A 26,196-nucleotide genomic window follows, 5' to 3' on the forward strand; every position below is an offset into this window, starting at 1 on the left:
ATTATTAAATGATATTTTTTACTCATATGGTTTTAAAATCATGTGTATCTTCTTATAATAAAAATGTTAAACCAATTGATCATTAATTTTTAACATAATAATTTTAATAGTTTTAGTCATTTATTGTCGTTTTTAAAAATTCAAAATATAACATATACGAAAAAATCTAAATTTTATTTTTATAGCTAATTTGATTGTTTAATTTATTTTAATAATATAAAATTAAACAAAAAATGATGGAGGATATATACATTGTTATCAAATCTTTATTATTAAACTCATTAATTGTCATATATATATTAATCATTTATGGTAATTCCGTAGGTTTTATTTAAGGAAAGAAAATATCATATCATATCATTATATCATATAGTTTGACCAACTTATGTATCTAACAACATATAAAAATCGAATGTGGACCTACTTATTTTTCAATTGAATGTAATTGACTACCTAATTGAGTGCCACCTATGCATTGGGGCCTCTTTTAATTAATACAAAATTGAGGTTACATCTTTTCAAATGTTCCTCAATTAATATATAAGGGATACTATTTGAGTAGAAAATTTGGTTAAGAGATTTAGTTAAGAACTTTCAATTTTTATGTCTTTCATTGCAAGTCTCTTATTTAAGGGTTCTAAAAAAAAACAAATGAGAAAGATTCAAGTGATAAAAGAAACAGCTTTCATTACACTTTCATTCCACAAACCTTAGAGACAACATGCTTTCAAGATAGACGCAAAGCTAATAGAATTCATGAAGCAATCAAATATGTTTGCATGATGAGAAGAGCAGTCTACATACCCGTAAGCGAGCAACCTCTCCAATTTGCATTCCGATAACGTCTTTATCCCATCGTGTAAGCAAAAGATTTCAACAATTTTAAATTCATATTAGCTCTTGTTATGGAAAGAATAACAGAACCATAGCAATATGATCAAACCATAAAACATAGGAAAATATTACCTTTGATGACAACACCTTTACCGACTATGAAGGAGAAAGGCTTTTGCCCAGCGTCCTTTGTACTACTCATATACCAAAGTCCAAAACACATTTAGGCTTCACGAAATAACAAAGTTAACAAGAAAAGACAAAACCATAAAGCAACAATGTGTGTGAGATGATCTTTTTACCTCCAGAACTGCTGGGATAGATCACCACCTTTCCCTGAAACAAAACACAAAGCATTACAAATTACGATTTTGAAACAAAGGGCATATATAGAGAGTTTCAATCTCATACAAGAAAACATGTATTATTATTATTATTATTAGATAATTAAGCTTACTACAACAAGAGGTCGATTTATTATTAGATCACCACCAGTTCATCAACAAGTTCTCACACACACACTCACTCTGATCTCAGAACATAAACCCCAATTAAATAGATTTCTCCAGAAAGTAATCGAACACAAATAGCGAAACATCCAGCCACTACCACATCAGCTGAGCAGAATTTTTTGTAAGATCGATTTTCCCTACAATGGGAAGTTTCAAAGATAAGAGAGGTTTACCGAATCCGGTGCACTGAACGGTGACGGTTTGATCCGGAGCACGTTTGGGACCGGTCCCGGGTCTGATGATTTGTTTCTCCGCTCCGTTGCCGGCGGCACCATCTCTCTCTCTCGCTGCGAATTGGGAGAAATTGAAGAAGAGCGAAGTCGGGGAAGAAGGAGAGCAAAGTCTCAAAAGGGGACACGTGTTAATAACATACGTCTCTTGTAGTCTCCAAATAAGAGACGTGTCTTCACATATAAGCTAATTTTCTTTTATTTTAATTCATAAATAAAATAAGAAACCCACTAAAGACGTGAGATAAAGATGCTCTAAATGACCAGCTCCAAGGTGGTTTTTGAATTGTAAAGTGTTTGGAGCGCATCCAGAACTTTCTTTAAAACCAAAACACATAGCAAGAACTAACATAAAAATAATGAGATGACTCATTTTTGGATCTAAACACTCAATGACCCAATAGTATTTATAATATTTTTTTGTGTGATAAATAAGGTAATATGCCAAATATACACACAAATATTGACCAGCTAAACTTATGGCCAGACGAGCATCCGGTGTCGAAAAGTAATGTAATTCCATAAGATCAAATCAAATAAATTAAACTTGCAAATTAATATTGACCACTATAATTAAAGAAACCAAATCTAAGATTGTCAAAAATTCGCATCACTTACTCTCTTCTTGGTAACATGATGTATTTCATATGTTGGTGTGTTGAATTGTAAAGTGTTTGGAGCGCATCCAGAACTTTCTTTAAAACCAAAACACATAGCAGGAACTAACATAAAAATAATGAGATGACTCATTTTTGGATCTAAAGACTCAATGACCCAATAGTATTTAAAATATTTTTTTGTGTGATAAATAAGGTAATATGCCAAATATACACACAAATATTGACCAACTAAACTTATGGCCAGACGAGCATCCGGTGTCGAAAAGTAATGTAATTCCATAAGATCAAATCAAATAAATTAAACTTGCAAATTAATATTGACCACTATAATTAAAGAAACCAAATCTAAGATTGTCAAAAATTCGCATCACTTACTCTCTTCTTGGTAACATGATGTATTTCATATGTTGGTGTGTTGATATGCTCAAATTAACCTCTAGGAACTCTCTCAAGTAATAGTGTCATCCTAATACTTGAGGATCAAATCCACATGGACTGAGGATGGAATTCATATGGACTGAAGATCTAATCCACATGGACTGATGATCGAAACTACATGGACTGAGGATCACACTATAGATTATCAGGGTTTAGCTAAGCTAAGTCAGAGTTATCAATACAGTAAAACAACAATAGGATAATTTGTTTTGTGAAAGATAAGGAGAAAGCCATGGGCCCAGGTTTATTATACTCAATTCCAGAACTCGAATGTAAACGGTAAGTCATCCAACTCTCGTTGCGAATAAGATGATTGAAGCAAGCATTAAATCCAATTTGATATTGTTCAACAAAAATCCTATACCAACTCTCATTGCAAATGAATTTCTAGTCCAACAAGATTCGAGTTCAGTTAATCGATTATACTCTCGTGTTTCCCAATTGTCCCATGACCCTAGGTTCTAGACTTCTAGTTAATTACCCTAAATCCTATATTACAAGCCATCATGATGTAGAAATCTATGAATAACCCTAGCATCAATGATTATCAATTTGACGTTAAGCTTATGAAATTTCTAATTAATCTAACAAGTGGTTTACTGATCATATATAATCACATAAACATAAATCATAGACAGAATAACTGTATAAAATAGCTAGAGAAAGAAATACTCCAGTTCTAATAGATCTCTCTGAAGGTGTTTACTGATCTTCTCTCCAAATTTCTCTAATGAAAATAAAACGCAGCCTAAACAGTGGGTTAAAAACATAATATACGTCTAAAATTTGCAAGAGTTTCTTTGCAAATACTGAAAACTATGAGCCAACTTGTAATTCTTAAAACTTGTATCGGCTGGCTCCAAAAGTAAGGGTATCAAGGACACACATGAGAGTCACCCAATCAAAATCACGACTTCGACTTCAATGAGTGACAAATCTCATTACAAAAGTTTAGTTAAGAAACCATAAAACTTAAGAACTTTCAGCATATGTCGTAGAACCTAGGCTACCTAGCATTAACTACTTTGAGCAAAGCTAATGAATCGAGTTCAAGAATGCTGCAATGGTATAAGACGACTCACCGAAGAGATATATATGAAGAAAAGGCCTGAGCTTATTCACCAAACCCCAAAACAGATCATCCCTAGTCATAATCACCGCCTGCGTAACTCTCGGTGCCTTGTACACCACGAAATTCCCATACGTACCCCTGGCCAGTCTCACTAACCTAATTCGCACTCCAAAATCTCTTCCTGTACCACAACTATCGACTCCTTCATATATATCCACAAGCTTCTCCACGATGTAGCTTCCGTGTTGGTCACACGCCTGGTTGAAAACGCGCAGCCCCTTGACTAACAACGCATGACGCCTCCTTGTCGGTCATGATATCGAGGAAGCCGCGGAAGAAGCGGCGAAGAAGAATGTGTCCATGTCATCTGATATCCCGAGGAGCTTCCTTAGGCGGTGGGAGCCGTTCTTGTTTCTTGCGATGTTCAAGAAGAAACCGGAGTTGACGTCAGAAACCAGGCCATCTTCCGAAGATCGGCTGCTTCCAACTCTGAGATCACCTCTCTAAAGTGACCCGCACCGTCTAGTCATTAAGTTGCGCGACGATCGCATACACGTGTCCGTTTCTTGAGGTGTAGAGGTGGCAGAGCGAAATGAGTTGATTAAAAATCGATTCTCTTCAGTAAGACTGACGACTCTTCTAGGTGGGATGAATCTTGGAGGAGGAGGAACCACCGGAGATTCTTGTTGGACGGATGCTCTTGCGGCGGCTGTCATCATCGGAAAGGGATCGGCGCCGTTCGCCAGTATATACGTTAACTCAACGGAGCTAGTAAGGGTTTTTGTTGTGTGGTTGGATGATGAGAAAGTGTTGAGATATGTGGAGTGATGATGCGTATTTAACTATTTATAGGCAGGAAATTAAGTAAATAAATCTATATATATGCATGGCAACGTCGCTGGGTGATTATAATTCATCATTATGAATATTAGGTTAGGTTATATAGTTAATACGTGATGTCTTGGTCTTTACGTATTTTACGTAATTGTATTAATTTGCACCAAGTATTCGTAGTTTTTGCAACAAGACAGGCCATACTGTCTTGCTCTTTCGATCAATCGATCATAAGTATCCAAGTCAGATTTTTTCTTTCCTGTTTTAATATTATCTTATACGATTTCGGGACTTGAATTAGAAAATGCATGTGATTTATGGGCATCTTTTAGCTGAATCATGTTAAGTCCTCCAGTTCGTTCACATTTCTTAAAATTTATGTTATATTGAAGTTGCCACTAAATAGTAATTCATGACGTAGTATCTGGTTCTCTTCTATAGCCTATATAGAACAGATTTTTTTATGAAATGAAAATATAAATTTAATAATGTCTTGACTATCGTTTAATATTAATCAACATTTTGCCTTCTCTCTGCATCTGTTACTTGAGCCCTTTTGGCTATATAGATGGTATATGAGTGAGTATACATGAATTTTACTTAAAGTGTTTGATCATACTACTATAGTTACATGGATCTCAATTTGAATCCTTAAATGGATTTAGGATTTCACAGAATCTAAAACACTAACCATCCTCTGCATTTTTTCATGGTTGGTTTGAAATTTTCAGCTGACATATAATGATCTTTTAAATTATCGAGACAACTAAGCCGTTACACTTAATCTTGACTCTGTGAAATCTTCGAGGTCTTATACACTTTAAGTTTGACCTCATAGATTATTATTTAGTGTGTTCCGTTAAGCTTATGTTCCAAGCAACTCAATATCTATGAACCCTTTGGCACATCTTGGTCAAGATTCTCTTATCCTGTTGCTTGAACCAACATTGTTATGGCTGATTTAATACACTGTTTGGTAATTTGTGTTTGTAGGAAATTGATTTTCAGACCATTTTCTTTCAGGACAGGGAAGAAAAAAATCAAAGGAAGATAAAGGGATAATGATAATGTTATATTTCCTATATTGTAGGATTGATGTTAATCACATATTTCCAATTCCTAGTTAGCTTATGACGTTCTCTTTGTATATAAACCCTTTGTGGGATAATGAATAAACGAGACGTTTCTACAATCCAGCGCTTCAAGAACTACCTCAACACATGTTTTAAGATGAAAGACTTAGGTAAACTAAAATATTTCCTTGGTTTAGAGATTGCAAGGGGACCGGACGGTATCTTCGTATCTCAGAGGAAATATGCGCTAGATATAATCGCTGAATGCGGTCTGTTGGGAGCTAAGCCGGCCCCGGTGCCTACAGAACTTAATCATAAGCTGGCTCTTGTCAAGGGCCGCCCTCTCCTGGATCCTAGCAAGTACCGGCGGCTTGTGGGTCGACTCATTTATCTAACATTTACTCGCCCTGAACTAAGCTACATTGTCCACATACTGTCCCAATTTATGCAGAAACCACAAGAGGATCATTGGATAGCAACTTTGCGAGTAGTCCGCTATTTAAAAGGATGTCCGGATCAGGGAATTATGCTCACGTCCAACAGTGATCTGAGGTTGACGGCGTACTCTGATTATGATTGGTCAGCTTGCCCGATTACCAGGTGTTCCTTAAGTGCTTATGTGGTTATGCTTGGTGATTCAGTTGTCTCATGGAAGACCAAGAAGCAACGTACGGTTTCCAGGTCTTCAGCAGAGGCCGAATATAGATCAATGGCGGACACAACTTGTGAATTGAAATGGCTCAAACGCCTCCTCCTCCAGCTTGGGTTCTCTCATTCTCAACCAATGCGCATGTTCTGTGATAGTCAAGCTGCGATACATATAGCTAAGAACCCGGTGTTTCATGAACGTACGAAACATGTGGAGAATGACTGTCATACGGTACGAGATGCAGTTCAAGCTAAACTTCTCACCACTGAACATATCACTACGAAGAACCAGCCTGCAGATTATTGTCCAAGTTGGGAATTCGCGATATGTCATTACCAACTTTAGGGGGGGGGGGGGGGGGGTAATGATAATGTTATATTTCCTATATTGTAGGATTGATGTTAATCACATATTTCCAATTCCTAGTTAGCTTATGACATTCTCTTTGTATATAAACCCTTTGTGTCTATTATATTTTAGAAGAAGAACGCAGAATTGATTTGATAACTGTTTGATGAAAAACTTAAGTACATAATTAGAAACTACTAACGAACACTACTAACTACAATTAATTCGTGGATCTTCTTCAGTTTGTGTCTCTCCATCAAAGATGATATTAAGCTTGTCATAAAGTAGAGAAGAAGTCAACTAATATAATCTTGATCCATCAACTGTTGCACATTGTAAGCTTGGTCTTCATCACGTGTCAACTCTTGGGTCCACTCTTCATCCAATTCTGTCAGTATAGATATGTCTCCAAGACGAGCGGATGTTGGTGGTGGTGGTTTTTGATCCTTGGAATCAATGATCATGGTGAGAACAGCTTCTAATCCCTTTGACGCGTATATTCCATGAGATCTTCTATCCAATCTTCTTCTTCTTCTATATACATGGCTTCGACTTGTTCATCCTTCTCGATGATCATGGTTTCTCTTGGTGGGGCCGTATTATCCTCTTCCACGGCCACGGGTGCGGCAAAACCGATATGTTGTAACGCATTGAGCATCGTCGACGTTGAAAAGGAATCTACGTTTGCCATTGTATATTAGATCAGGTTGATTCAAATTTTTTATTAAAGTGTTGAGATTTGTGTAGTGCTGCGTATTTATACTAGTTTAAGCTTTTTTGTTTTAATATACTTCTCCCATTAGGAAAATATGCCTGGTAAGGTCCAAGAAATACTTTTTTTTTGTAACAGATAATGAAGCTTTTGTAGATTGATTATAATTCATTTAGGATTAGTGATTATTACTACTACTAGAACTAGGATTGACTTTGGCACTTTCCAGCTCAATTTTGTTGTCATCAATGATACAGACTCTATCAAAACTCTGAACCAAACAGGAAACTCCGTATATACGTACGATATAAAATAGTTGACTTCGAAGCAAGTATGTCTGTGATAGAGTTTACAAATCCCTAACTCCTTTTTTTTTTTTTTTTTTTGATTAATCTGGAGGGACTTTCACCCCCAGGGGCCAACCCCTCGGGGCGAGGCGGACCATTTGGTACTATGGGGAATTAGATACCCCAATTGCCTGGCCAGCGTATCGAACCCGCGTGTTCCGTATTAGAGTTTTTTATTTCCCCTCAAGACCATCTGGGCCAACTACGCTGGTTAATCCTTTATTGAATAGAAACGTGATTACAAAGATGATAAATGAATAGTTTTGAGCTGACTCCGGCTAGGCTCTCATGGCGAGCTTCACCTTCGTCACCGATCTCATGGCAATCGGGTTAAGATGACTCATGGCGTCAATCTACATACAACATCAAAGCATGAACTCTTCTCTTCATCTCGGCTCGTCTCTTATACTTCGACTTCTTTCTTCAAGCCCGTAACAGCAAACCTTCTGCACCAAACCAAGGCTCTCCTGACTCTTCCTCATTAAACACGTCAGCATCCTCACTTGCCACATCAGACCCAATATAATAGAAGTCTATCAGTCTGCCCTTATATTTTGAGTTTGAGTCACATGTATGATCACAAATGTGATGAATCTATTCTTGTGTACTCTTCCATGTATATTGGTATTGCAAACGCATGTCATTCTTTTGGTTTAAAAATCATCTTCACCGAATCATAGTACTCTTCGAAGATTACTATGATTTGTTGAAAAATCAAGCATTCCACAATTCAAATGAGTGCTTCAAGTTCCGAGTACAATGGTGTGAGATTGCACCTTGTGTTACTTGCCCCTACCAGCCAATCTAATCATTTTACCTTCTTTTTTTTTGAAAGAAATTACTATGGAATTAAAATTTATGTAGATCATGATCTCATCTATATAAAACATAATTTGCTTTCATGAAACAATATTCTATAACATATACACGTTCTTAACACCTGTAGAGACAAAATCTTTCATGGCTTGAAAGAAAGAAACATCAAAATATCTAAACCAGCTAAAAAAAGAGAACATTTCACTGCAACTTTTGGGACTATTATTATTATTATTGCAAGCCAAGATCTTTTTTCAACTGAGCTAGCATTGCTTCAATCTCATCAATATTCTCTTCTATACTGTTCTCCGTGCTATTACTACTATCCCCTGGCGATTTCCCCGTTGAGGAGCTTTCTTTAAAATCAAATCTTTCTCCACTTTTGCTTGATCCATCATTGTCTCTATCGCTTATGTTAAGTTCTTTCTCAAGAAACTCCACAAACTCTTCCCCAATTTCCTGAGGATAAAAAATGATAAGGAAACATGAGTCTATAGCACATTACCATACTGAGAGAACTAAACCAAATCATACGGAACCAGGTTGCTATAATAATCTGTTTCTCCTATGAATCTGTGCTCTTAGTAACAAGGTTTACTGAAGAAACTAAAACCATTATAAAAAGTGAAGATCCAAGCTTTAACAGACACAAAAATTGTAACTGCAGATTTATATTATTGGGCTTACCGCTAGTTCCTCCCAAAGACTTTTGGGTTTCCCTTGTGAAGAAGCGCTAGCTTCCCAGTTCTTGAACTCTTCTTGAAGATCTTTAAAGAAATCCCCTGTCAATACCACAAAAAGTGAGCTTTGTATGTGCAATTTACTACAGTTATACGATGACATGTGCATCAATACTCTAGACGTGCAAAAAAAGAAAAACAATCTAAAGACAGAAAGAAAATAGATTTCAAACAGGTTGCGTCTACCTATTGTTATTTGAACATCCTTCACGAATTCACCTGCATTATAAAGTGTGTTTGTGCATAAGATCACACTGACCTCAATCAACCTAACTCCCCCTCATCCAAAACACATGAGAGAGAACATGACTTCTAACCATAGCCATTAACGGGTGTCACTAATTCACATTAAATTTTCAATCACTAGCACATTTTCACAAACCCTATTTAGCATTTGTGCTTAAAACCATGACCAAACAACTACTGCTCTTGGCTAAATTGCAAAATGAATCAAGCCATAGTTTAGCACTATGGTACGCATAAAAAGTTTCCCACTTTACAAAGCAGGACCCTTGAAAACAACCACATTTCATTACAACTTAATGGTGTATTCAGAGATTTACCAAGTCCATAGAAATCTTCCTCGACTTGACTGTTGCTTTTCCGGCTTGTTTGACCCGTAGAGGAGTAACCAGAAGCACGAGTATCTGAACCGTACTTACGCCGTGACTCAGAGTTAATCAAAGTGGTGTACGCATGCTTTATCCTCAGAAACTTCTCCTGCGCATTCGCCTGTAACACCAACGCAAGACTCAATACTCAGAGATGCACACATAACATATAAAGCATCATACATAGTTCCAAATTCGAAAAGTAACCTCTTTGTTAACATCAGGGTGATACTTGAGAGCAAGTTTGCGGTAAGCCCTCTTTATATCTTGAGGAGTCGCTGATGGGGACACACCAAGAACCTCGTAAGGAGAGGAGGCTCTAGCTCGAGGTACTATGATTCGATTCCTCCTTCGTCTTTCATCACATCTCCGTCGGTTATAGAACGAACCGCCGACGTTGCACCGATTCGTTACAGGAAAACCCAGAAATTTTATCGGATAAAGGAATTGGATTTGAGGAAGATGAGGCGAAAGGAAGAAGCTTTGTGGTGTTGGAGACAGAACACAAGATGTTGCGAACATAGTTTCCTCTTGTCTCAATGGATCGAATGTCTTCCTTTTTGGATAATCGAATTCGGGTTTCTCTTAACCGACCTTTCTGGTTTCCGGTTTAATAATAACCGTACCGTTCTTGTCTAACTAACCTAACCTCTAACTCTCTTCTTGTTTGTTTGATAAAACGTTCGAAGCTTTGATCTTCACGACTTCACCCATGAACATAATTGCTTCTTTGCCGAGGAAGAAAGCTTCTATGATCTTCTGGTGACATCTGGGTTTTCAAGCTTGGCGCGAGTTGCAGCTAAGTTTGTTGCGTTTTACGTGAAATGTACGGGAAGTTGCTGATGCTAAAAAGGTGTTCGATGAAATGCCTAACGTAGATCTTCGGTGGATGGAATCATTATTACTAGGAGTATGGATGTTATATTGGGTTTTCTAGCCCAGTCCAGCCCTGTAAAATATAAACTCAACCATATTCTAGCTCTAATCATATTTCAGCCCTAATAATATATGCATGAAAGGTTGGGTCAGGGTTAGATCAGAGTTAGTCCATTTTGTAATATCTTTTAAAACACTAGCAAATAATATTAACATCTGATTTAGATAATTATAGTAAGTTGCTCACAGAAAAAAAATAATTATAGTAATATCATTAAAAGATATATAATATAATCAAACAATGTTTTGTGGAACAAAATTTTGCGGGAAATTAAATTTTCGCGGTTATGGCCAAAAATAAGATTTCAACAAAAAAATTAAGTTTTTGCATTTTTTTGGTGAAAACACACAATTTTGAGATTTTGACGAAAAACTCGATTTTTGTGATTTTTGCGGAAAATCATACGATTTTAGCGGAAAACTAGAATATTGCAGTTTTGACGGGAAAAGTCATTTTGTTGAGAACATTTGATTTGCAATTTTGGCGGAAAACTCGTTTTTCCGGTTTTGGCGGGAAAACTTAATATTCAAATTTTGGCGAGAAATTTTGATTTCCAGGTTTTGGACGAAAAACTCGATTTTTCGGTTTTGGACGAAAAACTCGATTTTTCGGTTTTGACGAGAAATCTCGATTTTCTTGTTTTATCGGAAAAACTCGATTTTCTGGTTTTGGTGAAAAAACTCGATTTCTCGGTTTTGGCGAAAAACTCGATTTCGGAAAACGCCGTTACCCGATTTTGGCGGGAAAAACTCGATTTTCTTGGTTTTGGCGGGAAGCTCAATTTCTCGGTTTTGGCGGAAAACTCGATTTCTCAGTTTTGGCGAAAAACTTGATTTCTCCGATTTTGGCGGAAAAACTCGTTTTCCCGATTTTGACAGAAAACTCAATTTTCTCGGTTTTGGCGGAAAAACTCGATTTGGCGAAAAACTCATTTTTGCGATTTTGATGAAATATTTTTTTTTTGCAATTTTAATAAAAATCAAATTTATGAATTTGGAAGGAATTTTTTTTTTGAAATTTTAAGCCCTACACTAAAAAAAAATGTTGTTTAACAAAAAAAAAAAACAAAATTATCTAGTATTCTAATAGGGTCAAACCTGTCGAAACCCTTTATTTCTTTAGTTCAGCCCTAAACTGGCCCTAAACACCTTAAGAGTAATGCATTAGGGTAAGGGTTCTTAGATTATTGGATGGGCTGGGCAACCCTAAATCTCACGACCCTATATAACATCCCTAATTTAGGAGTATTTGGATGTTTTAAGAGAAATGAATTGAGAAGGTGTAAATTTTGATGCTTTCATCATTGCTAGCCCTTTTAAATACTCTGCTTGGTCACGGATTAGGGAAGATGATACATTGGATGGTGCTCAAGTGTTCGTTTGAATCTGATGCTTTTGTAGTTAGCTCGCTTGTTGATATGTATTCGAAGTTTGGAGAGGCAGAGAATGCAAGGAAGGTGTTCAGTGATTTGGATGAACAAGATTCAATGCTATGATCTCTGGTTACGCTAACAATAGTTAAGCACATGAAGCAATGAGCTTGTGGTCTTGTGGAGGCATATGAGATGATCAACGCTATACCAGTGGAGCCGGATTTGTTTGTGTGGGCTACTTTGTTAGTTGCTGTAGGAATCATTGAGCTTGCAAGGATTGCAGCAGAGCTCGAACCAGAGAACTGATCAGGGAATGGTGATTGCTTCTGTTCAGTTTGTACGCCAATGATGGTAGTTGGGAAAGTTTGTTGGCTATTATTTTCGTATATAGACAGACTTATTATAAAAAGACAGAGTAAGCCTTTAACTGAAAGTCCAGCCACGGGCCACGTGTTTGTTCAATGTGCTGGTCCTGGTCCTGGTCCTTCCTTACAGTTACAATTAAGGAAAACATTTAAAGCCTTCGATTTCTTTCTAATTATGAATAAAGAAATAAAATCTTCAGACCAGAGGAACAGCGAATGTCTCAACCTATAAATCAGATTCAGACCAGATCAAGGTGAAAGTATTGAAAGAATGGAGGAAGAAAAAGTGAAGAGAAGGATTGTTTTAGTTCCAGTTCCAGCACAAGGTCATGTCACTCCTATTATGCAACTTGGGAAAGCTCTTCACTCCAAAGGCTTCTCCATCACTGTTGTTCAGACACAGTATAACCGAGTTACCTCTTCCAAAGACTTCTCTGATTTTCACTTTCTCACCATCCCAAGTAGTTTAACCGAGTCTGATCTCAAAAACCTCGGTCCACTCCAGTTTATGATGAAGCTCAATCAAATCTGTGAGGTGACTTTTAAGCAATGTTTAGGTCAACTGCTGAAGGAACAAGGTGACCATGATGAGGTTGTTTGTGTTGTCTATGATGAGTACATGCATTTCTCAAAAGCTGCAGCTATGGAGTTTCAACTTCCTAGTGTTGTCTTCAGTACTACAAGTGCTACTGCCTTTCTCTGCCGCTCTGTTTTAGCCAAAGTCAATGTAGAGAAGTTCTTGATCGACATGAAAGGTAACCAAGATTCTTAACCTTTTTAGTACTGGCCTGCGAATTTTGTCCAAACTGGACCAGCAGAACCGGACCGAACCGAACCGAAATTTTTAGCTTTCCGTTGGTTACGGTTTTGGATTTGGTTAGTTCGGTATGATTTTGAAAAGTAATTCGGTCTTTGGTTCGGTTTGCAATTTTCAGAAAAAGGTAATAAATAAAAACAAAAACTAACCGAATTAACCAAAACTATCCTATTTTTAAAATAATTATACCGAAATCTAAATCCCAAAATAGGTTGTTTTTGGAACAATATATGAAACCAAATTAACCGAAAACAGAATAAATTTTATTTTTGGTTCATTTTGGTGGGATTTTGGTGGGATTATGGCCTAACCGAATTAACCAAAACCGAAAATATACGAACCGAAGAAAACCAAAACCACAGGCCTACTTTTTACCTTCGTATTAAAATCCATTAAGACCAGTCTAAATGCTGTTTGGTTTTGTGTACTATGCAGATGTTGAAATGCAAGACAAGTTGTTTCCAGGGTTGCATCCTCTAAGGTACAAGGATCTACCAACTTCAGCATTTGGGCCAATAGAGAGTATGCTCAGGGTTTACAGTAAAACCGTCAACACTGGAACAGCTTCCGCTGTCATCATCAACTCAGCCAGCTGTCTAGAGAGCTCGTCTTTGGCGCGGTTGCAACAAGAACTACAAGTTCCGGTATATCCCATTGGTCCGCTTCACATCGCAGCTTCTGCACCATCTAGTCTGCTTGAAGAGGACAGAAGCTGCATCGAGTGGTTGAACATGCAGAAGCCAAGATCAGTTATGTACATAAGCTTGGGAAGCTTAGCTCTAATGGAAACCAAAGACGCCTTGGAGATGGCTTGGGGGTTGAGTAATAGCAACCAACCTTTCTTGTGGGTGATCAGACCAGGTTCCATTCCTTCCTCGGAGTGGACAGAGTCCTTACCGGAGGAGTTCAGCAAGTTGGTTTCAGAGAGAGGTTACATTGTGAAATGGGCGCCGCAGATGGAAGTTCTCAGACATCCTGCTGTAGGAGGGTTTTGGAGTCACTGTGGATGGAACTCGACGCTAGAGAGCATTGGGGAAGGTGTTCCAATGATCTGTAGGCCTTTTACAGGTGATCAGAAAGTGAATGCGAGGTACTTAGAGAGTACTTGGAGAAATGGGGTTCAAATGGAGGGAGAGCTGGAGAAAGAAGCTGTGGAGAGAGCTGTGAAGAGGTTGCTTGTGGATGAAGTAGGAGCAGAGATGAGGAAGAGTGTTGTTGATTTGAAAGAGAAGCTAGAAGCCTCTGTTAGAAGTGGAGGTTCCTCATGCAGCTCATTAGACAACTTTGTTAATTCCTTGAAAACGAAGAATTTCATGCAGCAATGAGATAATTTATGCACATAATCAGAAGTGTATCAGAAGAGGTTCATTTAGCATTATGTATCAAATGGCATAAAGAAAAAAAAGGACATTATTTTATTTGAAGTGTAATGATTTGTCAGTTGTCAGTAAATAAAAGAGTTGAAAGGCTTGAGCTTCTCCATTACAGTTGGTGAAACAGAGTTCAATCTTTTGAACTCATTTGGTTACCAAAGTTATTTTCACTTTGGCACCAAACCAAACAATTCAACTGAATCGGATAGGGCCGGTATGGTTTCTGATGAAGATCAACAAAGACTGTGAGGGGAAGTTTCAAGGTCAGTTAGAGTCAGTTGTTGCATGTGTCATCATCTACCATGAAGATCATGTTTTTTGCTAAAGCTGCTCTGAGCTTGCTAACGGTAAAAGGAAAGAGTATCAGAGCAACTCCATCAATAGTATGAGGAAGGAGTTCTCAAAAATGGATTAGTCAACTAATCCATTTTTGAGAACTCCTTCCTCATACCATTGATAATGGTGCTCTCATACTCAGAGTATGAAGAGAAGATCATGTCCTCTTAGCGTCAAGCCTCTCTGTAAATGACATTGTGACAATCATCAAGTTCACATAGCAACATTACTAGCTCATAGAAATTTGCACCATATATACCCATCTCTGAAAATTATTGTTGGTTTTGATCCAACAAATTAAGATTCCTACAATGAAGAATCTTCAGAAGAAATAGTGGATGATTGAGTTTAGATATGAACCTGGCTCTTGATAGAAGGAATCTATGTCGAATCAATCTGAGATTCTTGCTACTTTAAATGTAAGAATATGAGGTGGAAAAAACATTGTGGAAATGAGATATTAATGGCTAAAACAACCAACTCCTTAATAACAAAAAGAAAGACTACTAACTATTTATGGACAAAGAGAAGGAAAACATAATGCATTCACTTCTTGTTGGAATGTCACTTTCTTCCTCTGGTTGGGAGTTTATTGGTGTGTGACCCTCCAACACAAGCAAAAGATATTATTGCTTAGGTAAGAGAAGATTGTCAATAGAATGGCTATTTAACTCTGATAAAAACCCCTTTACAAGATTTGATGGGTTTCTATCTTTAGAAAAATAATCAGATGATTAAATAATCAGATGATTCAATGATAAATTAAAGAAATGTTAGTCAAAGCAAAATAAATTAAAAAGTCTTATCTGATCATCTGATACTGCTTTCATTATCCAAAGAAAGAAGCAACTAACACTTTGAATAACATATGAGACGTTGTCTTGAATTTCAGATGTCTACAAGTCATAAGCAAAGAAGCTCTTTGCCTTATGTAAATGGGATCAGTATAAAACTAGTTAATTCAGAAAAGGCTTCATTTTCTAGAAAATTTGAATTATTTGTGTGGTAAACTTAAGAAACTAGCTCAAGACGAGTAGTGATTTCGATTAACAGATCCGGTTTATGATCAGAAGAGTCTACACTAAGTGTCGGCTCATGAAGAGTCAAAACTAGACAACAAAATTCTCAACAACATTTTATATAATAAAAAAAAAAATTCAACAACATTCCAACTTCCAAGAGTGAATTAAACATCTAAAATTGGATTTTGATACATACATTGTAAGTATCCAATAACTAGATTACATATAAGAGAATTCTGAAGAACAGTATAGCACAGGCAATCCTCGTGAAATCAAGTTAAAACTAGGATGTTAAAACACACCTAACAACCGAGTAAATAAGCAGTAAGGGCACAATATGCCGAAGACATATTATGTCAGTTAACTTGTTATTCACGCCACCACCGCCAACTGAAGGAGAGATGATCATGGTCCATGGATCCCAAACTTATTCTATTGCATCATATAAAAAAGTTAAAGACCCTAGTCCCTTAGTTAATGGGCCGTAAATAAGCCCATTTGATTTACATCCACCCGAATATCTTTCTACCATATCTTCGCCTACGAGTCGCTCGCCGGCTTCCCATCGCTGCAGGACTCGGAAGCACCAAACTCACCCCCTATGTGTCACTGAGTCCACCCGGTTGCCTCGTATTCCAGGCTTCTTCTTCCTCCGTATCGCAAGAAAGCTTCTTCGATCTCCCTCTTGTGGTTTAGTTTCTAATCGTAAGTCTTATCTCAAATTAGAGAGATCGTAATTAAACAAAGAAATTGGTAAAGGTAGTTGATCCCTTCAGATCTAATCGTAGAAACATTCATTGTGATGTTTAGGTAATGGAGTCGTTGCTGAAACTCTAATTTAGGAGGCTTGTGTTAAGTAGCAATGGTTAAAAACGCAAGTATTGATGGTGAGTGGACAGTGGTCTTACCTAGTAAACGAAGACAGGGGAGAAGAAAACCTAAACCTAAGATTCACGAAGAAGAAGAAGAAGAAGAGAAGCCATGGAAGTCAGATGATCTTGAGATCGATCCTCAAAGGCAAGCAAGAGTGAAGCAGAAGATGGAAAACTCTATCAAGAAAGTCGAGAGCTCAAAATTCTACACTACATTCTTAGAACAGCTCAAGTGTCCCGAGGTTGCGGACCAGTTTCGTCTCGTGTTAGGTGCTGAAACACAGCTTCAGATGGTGATGTATGGTATAGGAAGCATCGAGTCTTATGAATCTCCTAGGTTTCAGCTCAGCATTGCGATCTTGATGAAGAGGGAGTTTGATTGGGTTGGTAACATTGAAGTGTTCGATCCAGTCTTATCCGCTACTGAATCTAGTGTTCTAGAGTCCCTTGGATGCACTGTGTTGTCTGTGAACGAGCAAGCTCGTAGGGAAGCTTTGAAGCCTACTCTTTTCTTCATGCCACACTGTGAGGCCAATCTGTACAATAACCTGTTGCAAGCAAATTGGAGGATGGATCGATTGTCGAAAATCGCGTTGTTTGGGAACAGCTTTCAGATGTATGAGGAGCAGGTGACGTTAGACCCGGCAGTCATTCGTGCCACCAAACGGATCATAGCTGCACGAAGAATCACTAGTGAGTTTGCTATTGAGACGGTATCTGATGATTATTTTCCAGCCTTCCATGATTCAAGCTGGCATTTTTTCAGCTCCTGTTTAGATTCGGAGCTGCCATTGTTGGTTTCAGAGGGATTATAGATCATTGTTTTTGGCATTTTGTCAGGTCTTTGTTTTGTCTATCCTCTTCCTGCATAAGTTTAACCATTAAAGTTGTTGACTTTATCATTGGTTTAATATTTGCTTGAAAAACTGAATATGTTATCACAAATTTACATGTTCTCTTCACTCTGTTGTATTTAGTTTTCACAGCTAAGTTGATCTTCTTGGTTTAGATTTGTGTTTGTTGTGACTCCAAGTTGTGGTAATCAGTTGGTATAATTGCAATTTGTCTGTTTTCATTAGTTGCCAACAAATGAGAGGAGACAGAGACAAAAGGTAGTTGAGCAATATCAATCTTTCTTTAATTTTAATATTAAGAAGACAATTACAAAAGTTTTCGTGTATGTATAATGTATTTTATCAACTTGGCACCTATATACTAGTATCAAATAGTCAATGCATATATAGATACGAGTTGGTTTAGATAATGTATTCTATCAGTTTATTGAGCCATCAACGTGTAAGAAATCGAATTTTCTAAAGACTCCCACCTTCCACCTCTTTGCCAAACATTATAACATGTCACAAATTGTTTTACTTTTTTTTTCTGTCAACCACAAATTGTTTTACTTAACAAATGTAAAATACAGCATTTAAGTTATAAAAAGGGGAAAAGTGAAATAATTATTAAGCAGTCGGCACACTTTTGCTTCTGTCATGATTCACAGGCCGAAACGATGTCGTCTGGTGGTTTTTCCCAGAAAAAACGGAGATCAAATGGGTTCCACATAAGGCCCACAAACAGCGGACACGGCGCTACTTTTGAATTTTCTTTAAAAAAACGTTCAGCGTTTGGTCAAAACACCTTACAGACGCCTCGAACGTTCCTCTCCTAGACATAACGACTGTTAATACCTCGCTATCTTCGACCCAGTCAAAAAATTACCACGTGTCTATTTACCGTCTAAATCCAACGTCGTTAATTCCGCTCCCACGAGCGCTTTAAAAGCCACGTTTTCATATTCTCATCTCTCTCATTTAACTATTAGTCAGCGATTCCTCTCTCTCTCTCTTACACTCTCAGATCCTCTCACCAAATCAGAAGGTTTAAAAGATGCCGTCAACGCCGCCTACAACTCCGATCACGACGTCGTATTGGTGTTACAGCTGCACGCGATTCGTCAGCGTCTGGGCTGAACAAGGCACCACCAACGGCCTCGCTTGTCCTCACTGCGACGGCGGTTTCATCGAACAAGTCACCGATTCCTCCACCGCCGCCGCCGAATTAGCCTCCCCAGCTTCCACCGAAGTTAGATCGATCAACAGCAGCCGTAGATCCGTGATTAGACGGCGGAGATCCAGTCGCCGCCCTTCCTTTAACCCAGTCATCGTTCTCCAAGGAGGCGCCGGCGAGGGAGAGGAAGGAGACGCGGCTAGAGACCGACGCGCTTTCGAGTTTTACTACGATGACGGATCCGGATCGGGCCTCAGACCGCTTCCGGATTCAGTATCCGAGATCCTGATGGGATCGGGATTCGAGCGGTTGCTCGAGCAGCTGAGTCAAATCGAGGCGACGGGCGCGGGACTCGGCAGATCCGGAAACCCGCCGGCGTCGAAATCGGCGATTGAGTCTTTGCCCAGAGTCGAAATCTCCGATTGCCATATAACCGCTGAGGCGAACTGCGCGGTTTGTACCGAGGTTTTCGAGGGGGAGACGGAGGCGCGTGAGATGCCGTGTAAGCACATTTTTCACGAGGACTGCATCGTGCCGTGGCTCTCGATCCGAAACTCGTGCCCGGTCTGCAGATTCGAGATTCCTTCGGAGTCTAACCAACGGAGCAGCGAGGAGGGTGATAGCGCCGTGGGGATGACGATATGGAGACTCCCCGGAGGGGGGTTTGCTGTCGGGAGGTTTAACGCGGCGATGAGAGATGGGGAGAGAGTGTTGCCTGTTGTGTTGACGGAGATGGATGGTGGTGGGCTTGGTGGGAACAGCGAGGGGCCTAGACGGATCTCGTGGGTTAGAGGTAACGGAGCGGTTGAATCAGATGGTAGTAACGGTGGTGGATCCGGGTCGGGAGGGAGGTTGAGACGGATGGTTCGTGGGATGGTTTCGTTGATGAGGAGAGTGAGACCAAACCGTGGGTCTAATTCCTCTTCTGCTGCTGTTTCAGCTTCGGACAGTGAAGTGGAATCTAGAGTTATGGATCGGTCTAATTCAGTGCTGAGGAGATACTTTGGGCGAAACAGAAGTAACAGAGGTTCTTCGGTTCTGCATTGATATATAATGGTTTGTTATTCAAGAGTGTATATATAAGAGTTCAGAAGAAAGATTGCAACTCAAGTTTTATATTTAAAATTCGATTGATTCTTCGTATGTTACATTACATCAAAATTTCTCAACGATCGATCATTCAAGTTTTCATATTTTTCTTTAGCTTTAGCTTTAGCTTTTGTCTCCTCGAAAGTTTCGTCGAGATTTTGGCTGTTTTGGTTTCCGAGAAAGTAAAAAAGAATGCTTGTCCTTTCAGCTTTATTTTTCCTCGGATGCTGAGAGACTTAATAGTGGGCCTAGCTGAGAAATGAGCATTGATGGTTAAGTTGCCAAATTTGAATTCAAATTCAACTCTAAGTCACCTTTTTCATTCGTACCTCGACCGTGCCGTTCTATTTGGGTTCCGAACGGTTGACCAGGTCAAAACTGTCTAGTTCAAAAACTTAACTATGACAAATCAGTAAAAGTGTGTTTGTATGTGAGAGACATCATTCATTTAATCATCAGATACAGACGACATTCACTAATGTTCGGTCCCACTCACTACTGACCAACCTTCTCAATCTCAATCTCAATCTCAATCTCATCCTCATCTTGCTTTTTTTCTTATTCTAAGCAAACACCAAATATCTTCCAGCTAATACCGAACTGTAAGTTTGTAACCGTGGAGCATACGGTGCTGACGAATACACAAGGACCAAGGATCTCAGTAGCAAGCTTTTAGCTCAAGTAAACGTCCCAATTTCCAGATACATAGATATAGACCATACAAGAATTAATACACAAGGATCCTTTGAGAAAGGTCTCGGTGGTGAACATCTCATCTCTTGGATTTTAGCATATGGAAGCAAAACCACAGCGAAGTAATTTGTGTGAAACTACTCTGTTCTTGGCTCTTGCAATCGTTAAACCATGTAGCAAATATAAAAAGAATAGTGTCTATGTAGTGTGCGTATTATGTGTTGAGCTAGTCTGTATTTTGGATCTTTATACTTTAGCCATATGTAACAGACTACATCTCAGTGATTTGATCCACAGATTAAACTTTATTTTCTTACTACCTCTTCAGCTCATGTCTGAGAACTGAGACAAAAAAAAAAATTTCGTGGTATACCACAACAGTTTTGAATTTGCTTACTTGGATACGATAAGGAGTTTAGAACATCTCCAAAGGACACTCTAACTTCAGATATGAAGTTTTTTCTCTCCAAAAAAAAATCTTTTTAAAATTTCAAATTTGAAGTTTTGAAAAGCGAAACTCTATATTTGAAGTTTCACTGCTCGAAATTTCAAATTTGAAAATTCATGTTTTTATTTGCATTTTGGTCCATATAATCACACTATCACCTTTATGATTCATAAATATTTTCTTGTTTATCGTTTTAATCCTTAAAAAGTTATATCTCATATATATTTTGATTTTTGTTTACATATTTTAAATTTTACACATAAAATTAAATAAAACTTTAAAATAAGATTTAAAATATTTTAAGCTAGATTTAGACAACAATAATATACAAAAGAAACTTAACAAAAAAGATTTTTTAAAATTACATGAAGACATAACTAGTACACAAATTTAAATATTACAACAACACTAATAGTCAGGTAAGTTTGATTCCGAACCTTCAAAATTTTCAAATATTGTCCAATTTTTTTTGTGCAACTGAAGATGGTTGTTGTTATTGTTTTTGATGTATTTTTTGTACAATTCTTTATTGTTCATATCAAATATATTCACGAGTATTAATATCATCAAAAAGAAATTAGTCTTTTAGCAATATTTTATGTTTCTCTTTTACTTTCTTGTTCTGATCTTATGTATTTACAAGTATCAATATCACCCGATTTCAACAATTTTTAGCTCGTAATCTACAAAGTAAAAATGAGGAGAGTCATTTTACTTCGAAATGCACTAATAGATCATATATGCATTAAGAAAATCATTTTATTGAATAATATGATATTTCGTTTGAAGTTTAATATTAATTAAGTTATTTTTATTTAAATTTTTAAATTTTTATAGAATATATGTTTATATATGTGCTAGTTATTTATAAAAGTTTTATGAATTCAAATTAGTTATGACAAATATAAAGTTCATATTATAAAATACAAATAGTTTTGAAGTTGAGTTTGAAATTTTGTTTTTAGAAAAGAACACTTTTAAACTTCAAATATAAAGTTTTGGAAACTTCAAAATAGAGTTTCTTTTTGGAGATGCTCTTACGTATAGCTCAACCGGTGTACTAGCTGACCGGGAGACAGCTTAGACATCCATTTAATTCTTCTGGTCCAAAACTTCTTGGAAACCAAAAAGGGTAACATATCTATAATTCATTGCCCTACAATGTATTATGGCTATCCACTACAAGAAAACATAATCTTAACGATGTCGGTTTTCCTCGTGAGTTCGTCGTAAAAGAGGCTTTACGACGAATTAGCGAGGAACCACGTTTTCTCGTTACTCATCTGTCGTAACACAGATTTCCTCGCTAATTCGTCGTAACTTAGCGAGGAATATATTTCGTCGTAAAGACGAAGTAGATCATTTCGTCGTAAAGACCACGTCAATATTCCACGTAAGGAGGTCGCTATATTTCCTCGTAAATACCTCGAAACGAGTTCCTCGTAAACTACACGTAAATACCTTGAAAGTGTTTCCTCGCAAAATACACGTAACGACCACGAAAGGATTTCCTCGTAAAATACTCGTTTATCTTTCCTCGTTATTTCCTCGTAAATGTTTTCTCGTAAAATACTCGTTTATTATTTCTCGTCATTTCCTCGTAAGGTTTCCACGTAAATAGGTCGTACATTAGCTACGAATTTACTTCGTTTTTATTATTTTACAGAATTTAAAATATAATTAAAAAATAATTAAAATTATTTAATTTATTAAAAAAATTAAAAATTAAAATAAAAATAAATCAATATGAAAATATTTTATATATAAATAAGTTTTGAATTTATAATACAACAACCGGAAAAGAAAAAAAACTAAGGGTCGTTCATCGCCTGGTAGAATTCATCACTCCTCCTCGTAACATCCGCCTCGTTATGTACGTCGGATGACTCGCCTCGAATGTGATGTTGTTGTCGCATGTTCCTCAACATGGACTCTCATTCCGGATTTGTGGCCGCTATAACGTCCAAGAAGCCCTCGACTCCACCCATACGAGATTTTGTCGTGGCCAACTCGTTACGCAGCTGAGCGGACTCTCTACGCAGCTCAGTGACTTCATCATCCCGTCGCTGACCATAAGACGATGTCGCTCTCGGAACATCGTTGACGGAACCAATCCCCAACGTCTGTCCCTTTTTTTTAGGGACAACCTTAAAAACAAAAAATAAATATTGTTAGTAAAAATTTAAAGTTATATTAAATGAATAATAAAAAAATAAAATTTTTGAAAATTTACCTCCTCGTAAATCTTATCCACTTCAAGTGTGGATAAGGTGACGGGTAATCCGTCGGTAGACTGTTGGGTCAGCTGAGTCTGGCGGTCTTCAACCCGAGCAATCACGTCGTTGTAGATTTGCTCGGACTTGCCATCTACAAATACGCCCGCCTTGTTCTTGTGGGTCCTCTCGTAAAGTTCCATAAGAGACGGGAGATGTCCCGTCTCTTTGGCCTAAAAAAGATTTCAGAAAGTTAGAATAAAATATATATATTAAAAAATTTATTTAATAAAATATTTAATTATCATTTCCAAACGGACACCGACGTGGGGTTTTTGGCCCGTAGTGTGAAGCATCGGCCCGTTTCCGTGCTCATCGACCGTGTTACGGGAGTTAGAGCAAGACTGGGCGATTCTAATGGAATCAGGAAGACGCCAATAACGGATGAGGCTATCCCACACATCCGTGGTGAGCTCAGCGGGTTTTCCATGCTCATATCCCTTCACGATCCAGTCACCCTTCCAGTTGGAGACCGTGTCCAACAAGGGAACTTTCGCCTTAGCGTTAAACTTCTTCCTCACCCTCTCAGTGATCCTCAAGGCCCAATTATATTTTTGCTGTTGGAAAAAATAAATTAACAATTAGTTTTTTAGAAAGTATATATATAAATCATGAAAAAATTTAAGTATATATAATTAATTAATAGAAACTTACAGCGTAAATTTTGAACCACGTCTTTCTGACGTAGTGAGGCGTCTTGCTCCAGTTTGGATGTGCCATGGAGAAATAACCTTTGATCGTGTCGGTTACGTCCGATGCAAGACAGTTGTCAACCCCCCACCTGGAAAATACAAATTTAAAATATAAATTATTTTTTAATGTTATAAAAAAATTTTAAACGAATTAAAAAAAAAATTAATGCAACATACCACAAAGTTCCGTCTGGTCGGTCCGGGTCGATGACTGGTAAACCTTCTCTGCCTGGCAGACGGAGAATGTCCTCTACAGTGTACTGCGAGTAAGGAGCACTCGAAGGCACCATCAAATCGGGATGAATATCGGCGGCCATCGGAGGTGCCATCGGAGGAGGCACAGGAGGAGGCATCGTCGGATGAGCCATCGGAGAAGGCACATGAGGAGCCGATGGTGCACTAGAAGAAGTAGACCCAGAGACTCTCTGAGTGTACTGAGTCTCGGGGACAGTCTCCTGACCCGAAGAACCGGGAGTTGAAGAAGAGGCCGGGTCTAAACGACTACCCGGCTCACCGAAGATCTCTCTGTAATGGGCAGTAAGTCTTCTTTTTCGAACCTGGGAAAAAAATTAAATTTTTAAAATTAACATCAACAATATATTTCTCAACATTATCCACCTAATCAACACTAAATAACATAAAATTCGCAAACTCATCTAAATTCCCTATACTAACCACCTAATCTATCCTAAACTAACCAAATTAGAGAGGAATTAGAGAGGCTTACCATTTCTACGAAATGGAGAGGAAGTAGAGAGGAAAGAAAGAGTGAGCGCTCGGAGGTATATATAAGATTACATATCGTCGCAAATTCCTCGTAAGTTTACGACGAAATAGCGAGCAGTTACAAAGGCCCGTGTTTTTTTGTACGAGGAAATTTCGAGGAATCACAAAGGCCCGTGTTTTTGTATACGAGGTATTAACGACGATTCTGCTTACGTGGAATTAACGAGGCTTGCTTTCCTATAAATATACCCACAACTCTCATTCTCAAACCACACACAAACTCCCAAATCACACCCTATCTGAAATCACATTCTTCAGCAAAATCCTATTCAAATTATAAATATTTGAAAAAAATAGGAAAATGATAAGATGTTAGAATTTATGTGGGCGAGACTTACGTATTATAATTGCTGGAAATCTTGCCACATGTTATTCTGGTATTTTTATCCTTTTCTTTTTTTTTTTCTAGTTTTTACACTACGAGGTTTTTACGACGATTTCTGCTTACGTGGAATTAACGAGTGTTATGTTTAAATCTTTTCACGTGGTATTTACGACGATTTCATCCAACGTGGTCTTTACGACGATTTCTGCTTACGTGGAATTAAAGAGTGTTTTGTTTAAATCCTTTTACGTGGTGTTTACGACGATTTCTGCTTACGTGGAATTAACAAGTATTATGTTTAAATCCCTAAAATCCGAAACCTCCAAACCCAAACCCCAAACCTCAAACCCCAAACCCCAAACCCCAAACCTGAAACCCCAAACCGCAAACCTCAAACCCCGAAACCTCTAAACCCCAAACCCTAAACCCCAAACCCCAAACCCCATATTCCAAACCCCAAACCCCAAACCTGAAACCCCAAACCCCGAGCCCCAAATTCCATATTCCTTATTTTCATATATTCCAAACTCCATCTTTATTTTTAAATTTCGTCGTTATTTCCTCGTTGGCTTACGAGGTATTTACGACGATTTCTGCCTACGTGGAATTTACGACGATTTCTTATACGTGGTCTTTACGATGATTTGTGCTTACGTGGAATTAACGAGCCCGCGTTCTTTATTTTAATATTTCGTCGTTATTTCCTCGTTGGCTTACGAGTCTTTAACGACGATTTGTTCTTACGTGGAATTAACGAGTGTTATGTTTAAATCCCTAGAATCCGAAACCCTAAACCCCAAACCCCAAACCCCATATTTTTTATTTTCTACTTCATATATTCCAAACCCCATCTTTATTTCCATTCCAAACCACAATTCCCACATTTGCTTATTCATAAAACAAACTCCCACATTACCTTGTTCATAAAACAAACCCCACATTATCTTTTT

General features: G+C 37.8%; 5 protein-coding genes and 1 long non-coding RNA gene across 7 annotated transcripts; 3 read left to right on the top strand and 3 right to left on the bottom strand.

Annotated features, from left to right (window-relative positions):
• Positions 1–667: 667 nt before the first annotated feature.
• On the bottom strand, positions 668–4,422 carry LOC106373875. Its single transcript, XM_048748662.1, has 5 exons — positions 4,260–4,422; positions 1,520–1,750; positions 1,137–1,170; positions 967–1,028; positions 668–845 (listed from the first exon to the last, which is right to left on the bottom strand). The coding sequence occupies exons 1-5, from the start codon at positions 4,420–4,422 to the stop codon at positions 766–768; spliced, it is 570 nt and encodes a 189-aa protein (XP_048604619.1). The 3' UTR covers positions 668–765.
• Positions 4,423–8,547: 4,125 nt separating this feature from the next.
• Positions 8,548–11,703, bottom strand: LOC106387057 (dnaJ homolog subfamily B member 8). 2 transcript variants are annotated; one of them, XM_013826873.3, is made up of 5 exons: positions 10,044–11,703; positions 9,789–9,957; positions 9,412–9,444; positions 9,173–9,267; positions 8,548–8,944 (listed from the first exon to the last, which is right to left on the bottom strand). In XM_013826873.3, exons 1-5 carry the CDS (start codon positions 10,356–10,358, stop codon positions 8,717–8,719), a joined length of 840 nt encoding a protein of 279 aa, XP_013682327.2. In that variant the 5' UTR covers positions 10,359–11,703; the 3' UTR covers positions 8,548–8,716. The 2 variants fall into 2 exon arrangements, with proteins under 2 accessions (XP_013682327.2, XP_013682332.2); XM_013826878.3 differs by lacking the exon at positions 9,412–9,444 and having other exon boundaries at positions 10,044–11,426.
• Positions 11,704–12,573: 870 nt separating this feature from the next.
• On the top strand, positions 12,574–14,809 carry LOC106387071 (UDP-glycosyltransferase 76E2). The gene is made up of 2 exons (XM_013826887.3): positions 12,574–13,265; positions 13,763–14,809. The coding sequence occupies exons 1-2, from the start codon at positions 12,782–12,784 to the stop codon at positions 14,650–14,652; spliced, it is 1,374 nt and encodes a 457-aa protein (XP_013682341.2). The 5' UTR covers positions 12,574–12,781; the 3' UTR covers positions 14,653–14,809.
• Positions 14,680–16,423, bottom strand: LOC125581361. Its single transcript, XR_007319017.1, has 2 exons — positions 15,397–16,423; positions 14,680–15,219 (listed from the first exon to the last, which is right to left on the bottom strand). It is a non-coding gene; the product is annotated as an uncharacterized LOC125581361 (long non-coding RNA).
• Positions 16,424–16,533: 110 nt separating this feature from the next.
• LOC125581360 (protein SENSITIVITY TO RED LIGHT REDUCED 1-like) lies at positions 16,534–17,892 on the top strand. Its single transcript, XM_048746659.1, has 2 exons — positions 16,534–16,763; positions 16,869–17,892. The coding sequence occupies exon 2, from the start codon at positions 16,921–16,923 to the stop codon at positions 17,743–17,745; it is 825 nt and encodes a 274-aa protein (XP_048602616.1). The 5' UTR covers positions 16,534–16,763; positions 16,869–16,920; the 3' UTR covers positions 17,746–17,892.
• A 399-nt stretch (positions 17,893–18,291) lies between these two features.
• Positions 18,292–20,133, top strand: LOC106387082 (E3 ubiquitin-protein ligase RDUF2-like). Its single transcript, XM_022695900.2, has one exon. It carries the CDS (start codon positions 18,821–18,823, stop codon positions 19,985–19,987), a length of 1,167 nt encoding a protein of 388 aa, XP_022551621.2. The 5' UTR covers positions 18,292–18,820; the 3' UTR covers positions 19,988–20,133.
• The last annotated feature ends 6,063 nt before the right edge of the window (positions 20,134–26,196 follow it).

Source organism: Brassica napus, chromosome C2 (genome assembly GCF_020379485.1).
Source record: "Brassica napus cultivar Da-Ae chromosome C2, Da-Ae, whole genome shotgun sequence".
Taxonomy (NCBI): Eukaryota; Viridiplantae; Streptophyta; class Magnoliopsida; order Brassicales; family Brassicaceae; genus Brassica; species Brassica napus.

What these genes read in the sequence shown, in the direction of transcription:
- LOC106373875 (XM_048748662.1), bottom strand. Translation starts at nt 4,422, where the DNA reads ATGACAGCCGCCGCAAGAGCATCCGTCCAACAAGAATCTCCGGTGGTT. An exon ending in ACCTCAAGAAACGGACACGT is followed by an intron (nt 1,751 to 4,259) that starts GTATGCGATCGT and finishes TTATATGTGAAG; the next exon opens with ACACGTCTCTTATTTGGAGA. An exon ending in CTATCCCAGCAGTTCTGGAG is followed by an intron (nt 1,029 to 1,136) that starts GTAAAAAGATCA and finishes GTATATGAGTAG; the next exon opens with TACAAAGGACGCTGGGCAAA.
- LOC106387057 (XM_013826873.3), bottom strand. Translation starts at nt 10,358, where the DNA reads ATGTTCGCAACATCTTGTGTTCTGTCTCCAACACCACAAAGCTTCTTC. An exon ending in ACCCTGATGTTAACAAAGAG is followed by an intron (nt 9,958 to 10,043) that starts GTTACTTTTCGA and finishes TTGGTGTTACAG; the next exon opens with GCGAATGCGCAGGAGAAGTT. An exon ending in GGATGTTCAAATAACAATAG is followed by an intron (nt 9,268 to 9,411) that starts GTAGACGCAACC and finishes TGGTATTGACAG; the next exon opens with GGGATTTCTTTAAAGATCTT.
- LOC106387071 (XM_013826887.3), top strand. Translation starts at nt 12,782, where the DNA reads ATGGAGGAAGAAAAAGTGAAGAGAAGGATTGTTTTAGTTCCAGTTCCA. An exon ending in GTTCTTGATCGACATGAAAG is followed by an intron (nt 13,266 to 13,762) that starts GTAACCAAGATT and finishes TGTACTATGCAG; the next exon opens with ATGTTGAAATGCAAGACAAG.
- LOC125581360 (XM_048746659.1), top strand. Translation starts at nt 16,921, where the DNA reads ATGGTTAAAAACGCAAGTATTGATGGTGAGTGGACAGTGGTCTTACCT.
- LOC106387082 (XM_022695900.2), top strand. Translation starts at nt 18,821, where the DNA reads ATGCCGTCAACGCCGCCTACAACTCCGATCACGACGTCGTATTGGTGT.